Below are 15,430 nucleotides of genomic sequence, written 5' to 3' on the forward strand. Positions count from 1 at the left end.
ACTAGACCTGAAACATTAACTCAGAATTTCTCCACATAAGCTGCTGAGTTCCTTCTAGCAATTTCTGTTTTTGTTTCTGATTTCTAGCATCCACATTTCTTTGTTTTAATTTGTTTAGACAGGAGCCCTGAAGAGTTGCTGTGGTGCTGTGGTTACATTCTGTGCATTGGTGGTGAAGAGAACAGATGTTGATGGTTAAACATCTGTTGGCTGCTTCATCCTGGATGTTGTTAGAGTTGCATTCATAAGGCCAATATTCATTCTCATTCCTGATTGGTGCCCACCTTAAACTTTTTAAAAAATATAAAAAATAGATACCAAGTTAACCTAGAGCAGTGTTTTGACTGTGCTAATTTCTGGGTCTGTAGATTGTTAAGGCGCAAAGATGGCCTTCAGTCGAGTCATGCGCTCTGTCTGTCAGATGTGGGAGATGAGGGACAATTTCAATGTAACCGATGATTATGTCTGTAGGAAATGTGTGTGTTTGTAAATTGGATTGCATGGATCAGTTGGAATGGCAGTTCAAGTCAATGAGGTATTTACAGGAGCTAGGGGGTGTGATGAATGGCAGTTGCAGGAAGGGAGAAAAATCGCAGATACAGCCAGGTAGATGGGTTACCTCCAAGTAAGGTAGGAGACAGAGGCAGGTAGTACAGGAGTCTCCTGTGGCTATCACCATTTCAAACAAGTATGCTAATTTGGAAATTGTAGGAGGTGATGGACTCTCAGGGGAATGTAACACTGACAGGTATGCATCTGGAACTGGGACTGGTTCTGCAGTAACAAGGGTTACATCAGGTTCCAAGTAATCGATTCTGATAGGGGATTCTTTAGTCAAGATATCAGACAGCTGATTTTGCAGCCGACAGGGAGACATCAGAATGGTGTGTTGTGTCCTTGGTGCCAAGGTCAAGGATGTTGCAGAGAGGGTGCAGAATATTCTCAAAGGGGAGAGACACCAACAGGAGGTTGTTGTACACATTGGAACCAACAAGACAGGAGGAGAAAAGGACAAGGTTCTGACAAGACAATATTGGAATTAGGCAGGCAGTTAAAAGGTAGGTCTTTGAGGGTAGTAATATCTGGATTACTCCTGGTGCTATGAGCTAATGAGGGTAGGACTAGGAGGATAGAGTAGATGAATGGGTGGCTGAGGACCTGGTGCAGAGGACAGAGTTTCACATTTTTGAACAATTTGAATCTGTTTTGGGGTGGAAGTGACTTGAATAAGAAGGACAGGTTGCTCCTGAATTGGAAGGGGACTAATAAACAGGCAAAGAGATTAGCTAAACTGCTCGGGAGGATTTAATCTAGTAAGTGAGGGGGATGGGTGTTGGCACCCAGAGAGATAATGAGAAAATGGGTTAGTCATTGACTGGTACAAAGAACAAAGTACAAAGAACACAGGTATGGGGCCTTTAGCCTGCACCAATCTGTATCCCTCTGCACCCTGCCCAATCATGTACCTGTCTAGATACATCTTAAATGACACTATCGTGCCCACCTTCACCACCTCCGCCGGCAACGTGTTCCAGGCACCCACCACCCTCTGCCTAAAGAACTTTTCACACATATCTCCATTAAACTTTTCCCCTCTCACCTTGAACTCGTGACCCCTAGTAATTGAGTCCCCCGCTCTGGGGAAAAATCTTCTTGCTATCCACCCTGTCTATACCTCTCATGATTTTGTAGATCTCAATCAGGTCCCCCCTCAAGCTCTGTCTTTCTAATGAAAATAATCCTAATCTACTCAACTCTCTTCCTCACTAGGATCATCCATACCAGGCAGCATCCTGGTGAACCTCGTCTGCACCCTCTCCAAAGCATCCATATCCTTTTGGTAATGTGGCAACCAGAACTGTATGCAGTATTCCAATTGTGGCTGAACCAAAGTCTTATACAACTGTAACATGACCTGCCAACTCTTGTACTCAATACCCTGTCCGATGAAAGAAAGCACGCTGCATGCCTTCTTGACCACTCTTATTGACCTGTGTTGCCACCTTCAGGGTACAATGGACCTGAACACCAGATCTCTCTTGTACATCAACTTTCCCCAGGACCTTTCCATTTACAGTATCGTTCACTCTTGAATTGGATCTTCCAAAATGCATCATCCCTCACATTTGCCCTGATTGAACTCCATCTGCCATTTATCTGCCTAACTCTCAATCTTTCTATAATCTACTGCATTCTCTGACAGTCCCCTTCATTATCTGCTACTCCACCAAACTCAGTGTCATCTGCAAATTTGCTAATCAGACCATCTATGCCTTCCTCCAGATTATTTATGTATATCACAAACAACAGTCGTCCTAGCGCTGATCCCTGTGGAACACCACTGGTCACAGTTCTCCATTTTGAGAAATTCTCTTCCTCTACTACTCTCTGTCTTCTGCTGCCCAGCCAGTTCTCTGCCCATCTAACTAGTATAGGTTGGACCCCAGCTGAAAATGTGTTGCTGGAAAAGCGCAGCAGGTCAGGCAGCATCCAGGGAACAGGAGAATCGACGTTTCGGGCATAAGCCCTTCTTCAGGAAGGGTTGGACCCCATGTGAGTTCTCTTTCTCCATCAGCCTACCATGGGGAACCTTATCAAAAGCCTTACTGAATTCCTTATTGCCTCTGCTAAGAACCCTGATATTGGATTAGATTATCGGATTAGACCAAAGAGACTTGAACAAACAGCTCTGCCAACCATCCAACCCAAAATTTGGGTCCGCCATGTGGATGACGACCTTTGTCATCACTAAACGAAACAAATTAGAGGAAACTTTCAAGACCATCAATAATACCCTTACTGGCATAAATTCACTAAAGAGGAGATAAACAACAACAAACTGCTATTCCTAGATGTCACGGTAGAACGAATAGCCAATGGGGAACTTCAAACCAGCATCTACAGGAAAACAACACATTCAGACCAAATACTGAACTACAGGAGCAATCATCCCAACACCCACAAACGGAGTTGCATTAGAATATTATTTCAATGAGCCACCACACACTGCAGCACAGAGGAACTATGAAGCGCAGAAGAAAATCACCTATACAGTGCATTAAAAAAGAACGGGTACCCAATGAACACAGTCCACCGATTTCTCAGCAACAAACCCAAACAACCAGACAAAACACATCCAGAAACCTTAGCCACTCTCCCCTACATCAAAGACACCTTGGAAATGATTGCCAGGCTACTCAGACCCCTAGGCATCATGGTAGCCCACAAACCCACCAACACACTAAAACAGCAGCTAATGAACTTGAAAGACCCAAAACAGATAACAAACGAAACTAATGTCATTTACAAAATATCTTGTAAGAACTGTAACAAAAACTACATTGGACAACAGGCAGAAAACTAGCCACCAGGATACATGAACACCAACTAACCACAAAAAGACATGACCCTCTCACACTTGTATCCTCACATACGGATGAGGAAGGACACCACTTCAACTGGGACAACACATCCATCCTAGGACAATCCAAACAGAGACACACACAAGAATTCCTAGAAGCATGGCATTCCAACTGGAACTCTATCAACAAACACATTGACTTGGATCCCATTTACCACCCGCTGAGAAAAAGAATCGGAAATGACATCACCACAGGAAATGACATCACCAACCCAAGGAAACCTAAATACATAAATAGAAAGCGGGCTTTGCCACCAGCGCTTCATCCGGAGGCTCACTGAAGCTGTTACCTAGTATGGTGACGAAATGTCTGAAAAATGAACCTCCCAGCTCAGTGACAAACCGACATCCAGTCTACTGAAGTTATCTGGGTGGAAATGTGTAATAAGAAAGGAATTATCAGCGTATTGGGATTGTACTATAGGCCCCCCAGTAGTCAGCTGGAAAATAAGAAACAAATTTGAAAGGAGATCTCAGTCATCTGTAAGAATAACAGGGTGATAATGGTAGGAGATTTTAATTTTCCTAACATGGAATGGGACTGCCATTGTGTTAAGGGCTTGGATGGAGAGGAATTTGTTAAGTGTGTCCAAGAAAATTTTCGGATTCAGTATGTGGATGTACTTACTAGAGAAAGAGCGAAACTTGACATTTTTTTGGGAAATAAGGCAGGGCAAGTGACTTAGGTATCAGCGAAGGAGCACTTTGGGGCAAGTGATCATAAATCTATTAGTTTTTAAATTGTGATGGAAAGGGATACAGCGGATCTAAAAGTTAAAGTTGAAAATTAGAGGAAGGCTGATTTTGATGGTATTAGGTATGAACTTTCAAAAGCTGATTGGGAACAGATATTATCAAGTAAAGGGATAGCTGGAAGTGGGAAGGCTTCAAAAATGAGGTAATGAGAGTCCAGAGACAGTATGTTCCTGTTAGAGTGATGGCAAGGATGGTAGGCCTTAGGGAATGCTGGATGACTAGAGAAATTGAAAGAAGGAAGCATAAACAGCAGGGATCGAGTGAATCCATAGAGAATATAAGAATGGTAGAATTTTTTAAGAGGGTAATCAGGAGGGCAAAAAGGGGACATGGGATAGCTTTGTCAAACACTGTTAAGGAGAATCCAAAGGGTTTCTGCAAATATATTAAGGACAAAACAGTAACTAGAGAGAGAATAGGGCAGGTGGTACTAAATGGATGCTCTGCATCAGTGTTTACTGTGGAAGCTAAAGAACTTGGGAAATAAATACTGATATCTTGAGAAGTGTCCATATTACAGAGGAAGAGGTGTTGGACTTCCTAAAAATGGATAAAGGTGGATAAATTCCTGGGATCGAATCAGGTGGATCCTAAGATTTTGTGGGAAGTTCTGGAAGTGATTGCTGGGCTCCTTGCTACGGGTGAGGTGCTGGAAAATTCGAGGTTGGCTAATGTGGTGCCATTATTTAAGAAAGGTGGTTTAAAAAAGGCCAGGGAACTATAGACTAGTGAGCCTGGCATCAGTGGTGGGCACATTGTTGGAGGGAATCCTGAGGGACAGGAGTTGCATGTATTTGGAAAGGCGAGGACTGATTAGGGATAGTCAACATGGCTTGATGTGTGGGAAATCATGTCTCACTAACTTGAGTTTTTTGACGAAGTGATGATGAGGATTGATGAAGACAGAGTGGTGGATATTGTCTGTATGGACTTCAGCAAGGATTTCAACAAGATTCTGCAAAGTAGGCTTGTTAACAAGGTTGGAACATGTGGAGTCCAGGGAGCGCTAGCCATTTGGATGCAAAATTGGCTTGAAGATAGGAGACAGAGAGTGGTGGTGGTGGAGGGTTGCTTTTCAGACTGGAGGCCAGAGACCAATGTATGCTGCAAGGATTGGTGCTGGATTCACTGCTTTTTGTCGATTATATAAATGATTTGGATGTTAATATAGGAGGTATGGTCAGTAACTTTGGAGACGACACCAAAATTGGTGCTGTAGTGGACAGTCAAGAAGGTTACCTCAGATTACAATGGGATCTTGATCAGATGGGCTAATGCACTGAAGAGTGGCAGATGAAGTTTAACCTAGATAAATGCGAGGTACTACATTTTGGTAAGGCAAATCAGGGCAGGACTTAATACACTTAATGAGTGTTGGGTACTCATTTTCCCTGATAATAGGAATAATCAGGCACGGAAACTCCACGATCTCTTCTTTAAGTCTTTGTTGCAGAAGTGTGTCAGTTACATGGATGGGACAAGGCAACTGCAAAGATGGTGTAAGGCTGCTGCTTCCTGTCCAATCATGGCTCACATTCTTATATCCATGTGATTTCTGTGGTTTTGTGTTTTCTGTCCACAACAATGTCAATTTCTATAGGAATGTCGAATTCTATAGGAATGTCAATTTCCATAGCAATGTCAATTTCTACAGCAAGGTTAATTTCTATAGCAATGTCAGTTTCTATAGCAATGTCAATTGGAACTTATTTCTGAGGTTACCCCCTGCTGTCCACTTAAGCGCTTCAACCATTAACCACTATAGTTCAGTGAAGAGCATCACATCACTACCCCCATGCTGTTCGCCTAAGTGCTCCAACAATTCTAATGGTCCCATGTTCTCTCTATAATCAGTTACCCATTTAGCAATACAAAACTACTGTTCTTGTCCTTTAAGTAGCTACTAAGAACTCATCGCTAATCTAATCAAGTGCCACAATGTTTTCGCAAAGCAAAACCGCTATTCTTTGCCCTGTAAGCATCTGCTAAGAACTCATTCCCAACCTAATTAAGTCCAACTTAACCCTTTCTTGTTCTGTGGGCTTCCACTGAATCCACAGTAAGGTTCTGGGAGTGTTGCTGAACAAAAAGACCTTGGACTACAGGTTCATAGTTCCTTGTAAGTGGAATGGCAGGTAAACAGGATTGTGAAGAAGGCATGTGGTACGCTTGCCTTTATTGGTCAGTGTATTGAGTATCAGAGTTGGAAGGTCATATTGCAGCTGTACAGGACATTGATTACGCCACTTTTGGAATGCTGTATTCAGTTCTGCTCTCCCTGCTATAGGAAAAATATTGTGAAACTTGAAAGGGTTGGAAAAGATTTACAAGGATTTTGCCAGAGTTGGAGGGTTTGATCTACAGGGAGAGGCTGAATAGGCTGGGGCTACCTTACCTGGAGCATTGGAGGCCTTATAGAGGTTTATAAAATCATAAGGGGCATGGATAAGGTCTTTTCCCCAGGGTAGGGGAATTCAAAACTAGAGGGCATAAGTTTAAGGTGAGAGGGGAAAGATTTAGAAGGGTTCTTAGGGGCAACATTTTTTCATGCAGAAGGTACCTAGGGAAAGTGGTGGAGGCTGATACAATTGTAATAATTAAAAGGCACCTGGATGGGTAAGAAAAGGAAGGGTTTAGAGGGTTATAGGCCAAATGCTGGCAAATGGAACACAGATTTATTTCAGATATCTGGTCGGTTTGGACGAATTGGACCGACTGGTCGGTTTCAGTGCTGTACCTCTCTAACAGTCTATGACTCTAAGTTGGGGTTGTTCTCCTTGGAGATAAGAAGGCTGAGATGAAAGCTGATTGAAGTTTTCAAAATCCTAGAAGGTTGGACAGAGAAGGAGACTTCCACATCCGTCAGAGATTGTCCTGCACTTCCATACATATCATTTACTGTATCTGTTGCTCCCGATATGGTCTCCTCTACAATGGGGAGACAGGACGCTCCTTGCAGAATATTTTAGAGAACATCCCGGGACACACACACACACACACGAAACAACCGCACCACTCCGTGGCCAAACACTTTAACAGCCCTTCCTACTCCCCCAAGGACATGCAGGTCCTGGGACCCTCCAACCACAGGGAACAATATGGATTTCACCAGTTTCCTCATTTCCCCTTCCCCACCTTATCCCAGATCTAACCTTCCCACTCGGTATTGCCCTCTTGACCTGTCCTCCATGTCCACTGTCCTTCCCACCCATCTGCTCCACCCTCTCCTCTCCTTCCGATCACCTTCACTCTCACCTCCATCTACCTACTGCATTCCCAGCTACCTACCCCTCAGCTCCATCCCCCCTCCCATTTATCTCTCAGCACCCTGGCCCATAAGCCTTTTGCCCAAAGCGTCGATTCTCCTGCTCCTCGGATGCTGCCTGACCTGCTGTGCTTTTCCAACACCACTCTAATCTTGACTCTGATCTCCAGCATCTGCAGTCTTCACTTTTTCCCAGAGTAAATAGTGTATGAAGCTGTTTCTATTTGTAAAGGTTACAAGAATGAGAGGTATAAATTTAAAGTGATGTGAAAGCGAAGCAAGGGTGATGTGAGAAAAAGTCTTTTACACATAGTGACTTGCTAGGTTACGGAATGAGGCAGCATGGTGGCACAGTGGTTAGCACTGTTGCCTCACAGCGCCAGAGACCTGGGTTCAATTCCCGCCTCAGGCGACTGACTGTGTGGAGTTTGCACGTTCTCCCCGTGTCTGCGTGGGTTTCCTCCGGGTGCTCTGGTTTCCTCCCACAGTCCAAAGATGTGCAGGTCAGGTGAATTGGCCATACTAAATTGCCTGTAGTGTTAGGTAAGGGGTAAATGTAAATGTAAATGTAAATGTAGGGGTAGGGGTAGGGGTATGGGTGGGTTGCGCTTTGGTGGGTCGGTGTGGACTTGTTGGGCCGAAGGGCCTGTTTCCACACTGTAATGTAATGAAATGAAATGAAATAATGAAATCTAATGGGATGCATTGCCTGAAAATGTGGTGTGAGATATTTAACATGGCATTAGATGGTTTTTTCAATAGTAATCATATGCAGGGCAATGGGGAAAAGGCATCGATCCTCTGAAGAATATCCAACCCAGATCCAGATTCTCACCTTATCCCTATAATGCCACATTTACCGCACTAATCCACCTCACCTGCACATCCCTGGATACTATGGGGGCAATTTAGCATGGCCAATCCACCTAACTTGCACATGTCTGAAGTATGAAATGAAACCAGAGCACCCAGAAGAAACTCATGCAGACATTGGGAGAATGTGCAAACTCCACATAGATATTCACCTGAGTGTGGAATCAAACCTGAGTCCCTGGCACTGTGAAGCAGCAGTGCTAACCACCTTACCACCCCTTTTTATTTGTGGCATATTTAACCTTGAAGAGATCAGAATTCTCCACTATGTTAAAAACTATATTAATAAAAATTATAAAATATTTAACAGTAATATTTTGTAAGATCTGTTGTCCATGGACATGCCAAAAAAGCTTCCAGCCTACCACCATATTTATTCCTGTCTGAAACAGTGGCTTCCTATGGGTTGAAGTTGAGCCCATGTTTCACCCTGATAGCTCTTGAAGTGAATGTTTGCCAGGTCATCTCAGAGGGCAGTTAAGAGTCAGTCACATTGCTGTGGGTCTGGAGTCACATAAAGGTCAGGTCAGGCAAAGATGGCAGATTTTGTTCCCTAAAGGACATTAGTTAAACAGATGGATTTTTATAATTCATGAGCATCACTGAGACTAGATTGAAGTAAATGTATGTAAATACTATCAGCTGCTGTGCTCAGATTTGAGCCAGTGTTTCCAGAGCTTGGGCCTTTGGACCACTGGCCCAGTGACACCACCACTAAACCACTCCTCCCGAAACATACAATGACCTTTGGTATTGGTATTTTTAACAAAATTATTCTTCCATTGGATGCAGGTATCACCTGGCAAGGCCAGCATTTGTTGCCCAGTCGTAATTGACCACTTGCTACAAGTATGAGGCCAAATTGTAGACCAGACCAGACCAGGCAAGGATAGCAGATTTCCTTCCCTAAAGAACTTTAGTGAACCAGGTGGGTTTTTAGGATAATCTGCCATAGGTAATTTGGTTACTATTAATGAGACTGACTTTATATTCCAGATTTTTATTAATTTAATCTAAATTCTCACAGCTGCTCTGTTGAGATTCCAATGCATGTCCCCTATATCATAAGCTCGAGTCTCTGGATTGTGAGTCTAATTACATTACCAATGCACCACCATCTCCACAAACCTGGCAGCACGGTGGCTCAGTGGTTAGCACTGCTTCCTCACAGCTCCAGGGAATCAGGTTCCATTCCAGCCTTGGGTGACTGCCTGTGTGGAGTTTGCATGTTCTCCCCATATCTGTATGGGTTGCCAATCACAGTCTAAAGATGTGCAAGTGAGGCAGGTTAGCCTTAGTAAATGCGGTGATAGAGGGATGTGTTAGGAGGCTGGGGTTGGGTCTGAGCGGGATGCTCTTTGGAGGATTGGTGTAGACTCCCTGAGCCAAATGGCCTCTTTCTGCACTGTAGAGATTCTATGTTAATTTAAGCTTGTGAACAATAACTGACGGATTCTGGACCTTGGCTGTGTTACGTTATACATCATCATGTGTTCATTGCCCACCCTGAAAATATATGGATCTCGATTTGTTGTTTCAAGTAGACCAATCATAAAACAGACAGCACATTACAATTATGACTATTCTCATTTCATTTCTGAAAGTCCACGATCATGAGGTTTGGGGATGAGAATGCAGCAGAACCTTTCATGCCTATGAAAGGCACACTTGGGGAGGCGATAACTGAGTGGTATTAGTGCTGGACAGTTAACCGAGAGACCCATATAATATTCTAGGACCTGGGTTTAAATCCCACCATCACAGATGAATTCAAATAAAAAAAACTAGAATTAAGAATCTAATGATGACACTGCTGATTAATGGAAAAAACCATCTGGTTCACACATGTCCTTTGCGGAAAGAAACTACCATCCTTACCTGGTTTGGTCTACATGTAACTCTCGACCCACAGCAATGTGGATGCCTCTTAATTACTCTCTGGGAAACTAGGAATGGGCAATAAATGCTGGCCTGGCCAGTGGCACCCTCATCCCATGAATGAAGGGGGAAAAAAATTTCAAGCATACCTGCTGAAAGAAATGTGGCTAGTGAGGCTTAATTTGACTGGGCAGTTGTGTTTTCACGAGATATTGTTGAGAATTTGATCGGTACACCACAGAGAATGGGCCTGAGGCCTGAATACCAAGTCTCTCAGCAAGAGGCTCTCCTCAGAGGACACACACACACCCGGAACCTTCCGACGAGGTTGAGTCGGTATCTTTAGGCGGACGGACCTGCCCCCCCCGTAGGTTGTGGTTTCCGGGTGCTACAGTCATCCCCTTCCCCGGATGGTTTCCGGGTGCTGTAGATTCTCCCTTCCCCCCCCCCCCGGGCTGAGGGGATTGAAGGGGCCGGTGAGCGGGGAGTAGCGGCAGCTATGGCTACCCGCAGCCTGACCGATGCCTATGTGTTGATGCGGAACCGAGCGGCCCAGAGCCGGCAGTTGCTGGCCGAGCAAGTGAGTACAAAGCCGGGACAGGTCCTGTCCTTGGCCCTGGGCCGAGGCAGCGGCGGCGGCAGCGGCAGCGCTGCGGTGAGTGCCAGTCCCCGTCCCCGTCCCCGTGTTAGTCTGTCAGCCGGGAGAAGGGAGCAGCAAGCCGGGCGGGCACCAGGCCCGGCACCGGCACCAGGGCCATGGGTAACATGACCCATTGATACAGAGTCTAGCAATAACCCTCCAGACCACAGTGTGGATGTATAGCACGCACAGGTTATTATAGAAGATACAGGTGTGGAATATTCTGTATAATTTGTACATGCGGTGTAGTATAAAACTAACTTCATTACACAGAATATCGCTCCAAGGGCCATTCGATTCCTTAAACCGCTGAACAGTCACGGAGAAAGAGGCCAGGTCACCCCATGAGCAATTCACTCAGTCCTGTTAGCCCCATATTTCTTCCCCCGATAACCATCCGATTTCCCTCATATAACCACGACTGCTTTTTGCCTCCACTACAATCTCAGGTGGCACCTTCCAGACCCTGACCGCCTGGTTCCTGAAGAGAAGTTTCCTCCTGTCACCTGTGATTTCTGTTGTCATTCGCCTGAAATCCGTTTCCACTGGCTTTCCAACTTCCTGCCAATCGGAACAGGTTTTCCCATCAGCTGTGTCCCAAGCCTTTCATGATTTTGAACCAAATGTCTCAATCTTCTCTTCAAGGAAAACAGTGGCAACTTCTCCAATTTACCTGCGTAACTGAAGTGTCTCATCCTTGCTAACGTGCTTTTAAATCTTTTCTGCACATTCTAGCTAAAGTGCAATGCCTGATGTTGTAGTTAATAGTCCAGTTGAGGCTGATCCTAAATTGTTATAAAGATTTACTGTAACATCCTTGCTTCTAGACTCTATGCTTTTACTTATAAAACGCAAGGTTCTGTCTGCTCTGTTTCACTACATTCCACCTGTAATGATTCATGCGTATAAACCCAGGTCCAACACCATATCTGGAATTTCTTTTGTTACACTGCCTCTTGTTATTCATACAAGATGTATTTCTCTTTTCTGCATTAAATATCATTTGCTGCATGCCAGTGTATTCCACCACTCACGTCCACTTGATTTATTCTGCTCATGATTCATTATACTCTCAAATTTTATTTGGCAACCTCACTTCATCCAGTCTAGAAAACAATCATTTCCCACAACTCTGTTTTCTGTCACAAAGCAAACTTTGTGCACATGCTGACCCTTTTACTTTGACTTTGCTACTAAGCCTGTATTATAGCATTTTACAAAAGTGGGTAAAATAGCAGAAGGCAAATGCTTATGAAAACATCGTAGTAGTGTCATGTTAATATTGTGTTGTCTTTGTTGTCCAGTCTCTTCTGTTTACTATGAACCTTCAACCTGGTTCTTGGTTGTATTATCCATATGATGTGTGATATGCATTTTATTTGTTCATGGGTATTGCTTGCTAGGTCAGCATTTATTGTTAATTCCTAATTGTCCAGAGGATAGTTAAGAATCAACTGTCTTGCTAAGGATGTTAGTGAACCAGATGGTTCTTTTGCAACTATCAATATGGTCCCACATTATGTACTTCCAGCAAATGTAGTTAATCAATAGTAATCAACATTATCTGGTTGCCATTAGGCTTGCTTTTATTCCAAATTTTAATTAATTTCAAATCATACCATCTAGCATGGTGGGATTCAAACTCTTGTCCCCAGGGTTCTGTTTTTCAGTCCAGTGACTTGACCACAACACCACACACCTTTTTCCTGCTTCGTCTTACTAGTTATTTATTTTATTATCTGAGAACTCTGACTTTATTTGTGCTGCATTCTCCCCTTGTGGAAATGGATTGTGACTGTAACATCTCTTTCCAGACAACCATTTGTTACACTGTTTTGTTTGTCAACCTTTTTGTTTCAGATTCATTCTCACTCCATTGAGGTGTTCCTCTTCCAATTAATTATTTTTCCACTGAATTGCTTCCTGTCTTTCTCCATAGCTAAAGTCTCCTTCTGCTACTTGATCCATCTCATTCCCCAGATCCAAATCGAGCAATTGACATGACGCTTATGATGGCTGGATGTGCTCATCAAAATTCTTTGTAATGTTTGTGATGCTTTCCACCTTGATTACCTTCCCAGGGTGAACTATTTCAGATTCTCACCATCTTCCAGATGAAAGAAAATTCCTCAAATCTCTCCTTAACATCTTGCCTTTCACCTTACAAATATGACCCCTTGGTGTGTAGAGTTTTTATTTGCGCTTTTATTTTGAAAGCATATATGTTTAATGGTTTAATTCTACGTTAACAATGATGTAATGAATAGCTTATGATTCAAGTTTGAACAAAACTGCAAAATATACATTTTCCTTTACTTGGAACCCCATAACTTGTAGAAGCAGCAGAATGCTTTTTCACTCAAGTCCACACATGCTGTATAAGGTAAAGACTATCTACTATGTGGGACGATTTGCAAGTAACTACATTTGCTGGGAGTACAGAGCAGGAGTAAAATCTACAGCCCCTTATGCCTGTCCCACTATAACATAATCATGACACTTCTGCCCCACGCTTCATGCCAGCTCCTCATAGCCATCAACTCCTCTATTCCAAACATTTATGTACCTCCTGTTTGAATACTTTGTGTTCTATTTTCAACAACTCTTTACTACTCAGGAGCATAAATTTATTTGTACCTCAGTTTTAAATGCATGTATCCTTATTTTGCAACTATGACCCTTAGTTCGAGATTCCTTCCCGAGTGGTAACATCATCTCAACATTTGCATATCAAGCTCCTTCAGAATCTTGTATGTTTCAATTCATTATTTGGGACTTCAGTAAGTAGATTCTGGAATATTATCGTAACAACATGCCAGACATGAAAAGTGCAACAGGACATCTTGGTGGCTTTAATATCTAAAATTATCTCACGAAGTTTATATTTGAAAAATTAAATCAAACGGTAAATTAAGATTTTTAAACTTATTTTGTAGTCAAAAAGTGTGGTGCTGGAAAAGGCTCAGCAGGTCAGGCAGCATCCAAGGAGCAGGAGAGTTGATGATTCAGGCATAAGCTCTTCAGGTTTAGAGTTGAAAGAATCCATGTGTATAGTATGGTGATACTACAGCTTTAAGAGATATATTTTGTCTTGGTTTCTTTTTTTTATGATGAAAGGTTGTGACAAAGGTTGTAAACAGCTTGTGAGGTCTTGGGGGTTTTTAACAAGTTGGAACAATAGAAACAGCCTGAATGGGTGGCATCAAGTTTGCACAGAACTAAGATTTTTTTAGTTTTAGCCTTCAGTAGCAGTTGCTGGGGTCTTGAAACTGTAGGGAGAAGCTGTTTCTCCTCTCTCTCTCACTGTTAAAAATTGGGGGTTCTTTTACTGCTGCTAGAATTGCATTTGAGACAATCTATTTTACTGAATTTATGTCTGCAAAGGGTGTGATTATGAGCTGTTACTATATCAGGACATGTACTGTTTAGTAGTTAAATAATATATTATTCTATTAGGTTTTTCAATACTGTTGTTATTCCAATTTTGCTTTTGTATTTTAATTATAGTGTATGAATAAAAACTGGTAGTTTGACCCAAAGGAATTACGTCTGGAATGCAACATCTGGCATTTGCCTTTAAAATAGGAAAATGTTCAGGTCTAAGCTATCTTTTTCTATTTTTAGGATGTTTCAGGTATATGCCCTTCATCAGGAATGTGGGGTGGGGGTTGGTATGAGTGGAGAAAGGGGACTGAGAGATAAATAGAATGGGGATGGGGCTGGGGAGAAGGTAGCTGGGAAGGCAATAAGTAGATGCAGGTGGGGGGTGATGGTGATAGGTCGGAGAGGAGTGTGGAGTGGATAGGTGGGAAGGAAGATGGACAGGTGGGACAGTTCAAGAGGATTGGAGGGTTGGATCTGGGATGAGGTGTAGGGGAGAGATGTTTATTTAGCTTCACCTTCAGTACATCTGTTCTATTCACCTTAGCCATTCCCAATGGTGGTAAGTTCCATCTTCAAACCACTCTTCACCTGAAGATGTTTCTCGTGAATTATACTAAACTCATTATGAATGATTCCTCCGGCCCTTGGTATTGGTCTTGCTTGCAAGCAGAAGCATCTCCTCTCTATTTATCCTCTCAGTATGTAATTCTGAAGACTACATAGCCCACCCCTCCACCTGCTCTTTCTTTGAGAAAATTGCCCCTATTTGTTCAGGTTTTCATGATGTGTATAAACTCTCAGTTCTGGCATCATTTTAGTAAATCTTTTTCTGTACTGTGCCAGGGTCCCATTTCCTCTTTGATTTGAGGATTACTTAGTTTACTGGGTCATCCCAGCAGCTGGATTTAAACCAAGGTAGTCATGGGTTTTATCACTTCAGGACATCCCAAAGTGCTACGCAGCTAATGAAACACTTTTGAAGTGAAGTGTAGTCATTGTTGCATTGTAGGAAATATGTCAGCCAAATTAGCACAGCAAGCTCCGACAAACAGCAATACGCTGTTGGCTGGATAATTTATTTCAGTGACATCAGTTGAATATTGATAAATATTGACACATGGACTGCTGATATTTTATTGGTGTCTTCACCTCTAGCCCAGCGCACTGATGTCAAATGCACCTCTGTTGGACAGTAGTCTTAATCAATATTGGG

The 15,430-nt window shown here is 42.9% G+C and overlaps 1 protein-coding gene across 4 annotated transcripts in view; it reads left to right on the forward strand.

Moving 5' to 3' along the window:
• The first annotated feature begins 10,550 nt into the window (after positions 1-10,550).
• stx16 (syntaxin 16) overlaps positions 10,551-15,430 on the forward strand; it is a 52,478-nt gene continuing 47,598 nt past the window's right edge. For 2 of the 4 annotated variants that reach the window (XM_043710080.1, XM_043710081.1), the window contains exon 1: positions 10,551-10,848. In XM_043710080.1, the coding sequence (XP_043566015.1) occupies positions 10,693-10,848 (156 nt within the window). In that variant the 5' untranslated portion in view covers positions 10,551-10,692. The remainder of the gene's footprint in view (positions 10,849-15,430) is intronic. The other 2 variants (XM_043710082.1, XM_043710083.1) reach the window with 2 other exon arrangements.

This window comes from Chiloscyllium plagiosum, chromosome 20, assembly GCF_004010195.1.
Source record: "Chiloscyllium plagiosum isolate BGI_BamShark_2017 chromosome 20, ASM401019v2, whole genome shotgun sequence".
Taxonomy (NCBI): Eukaryota; Metazoa; Chordata; class Chondrichthyes; order Orectolobiformes; family Hemiscylliidae; genus Chiloscyllium; species Chiloscyllium plagiosum.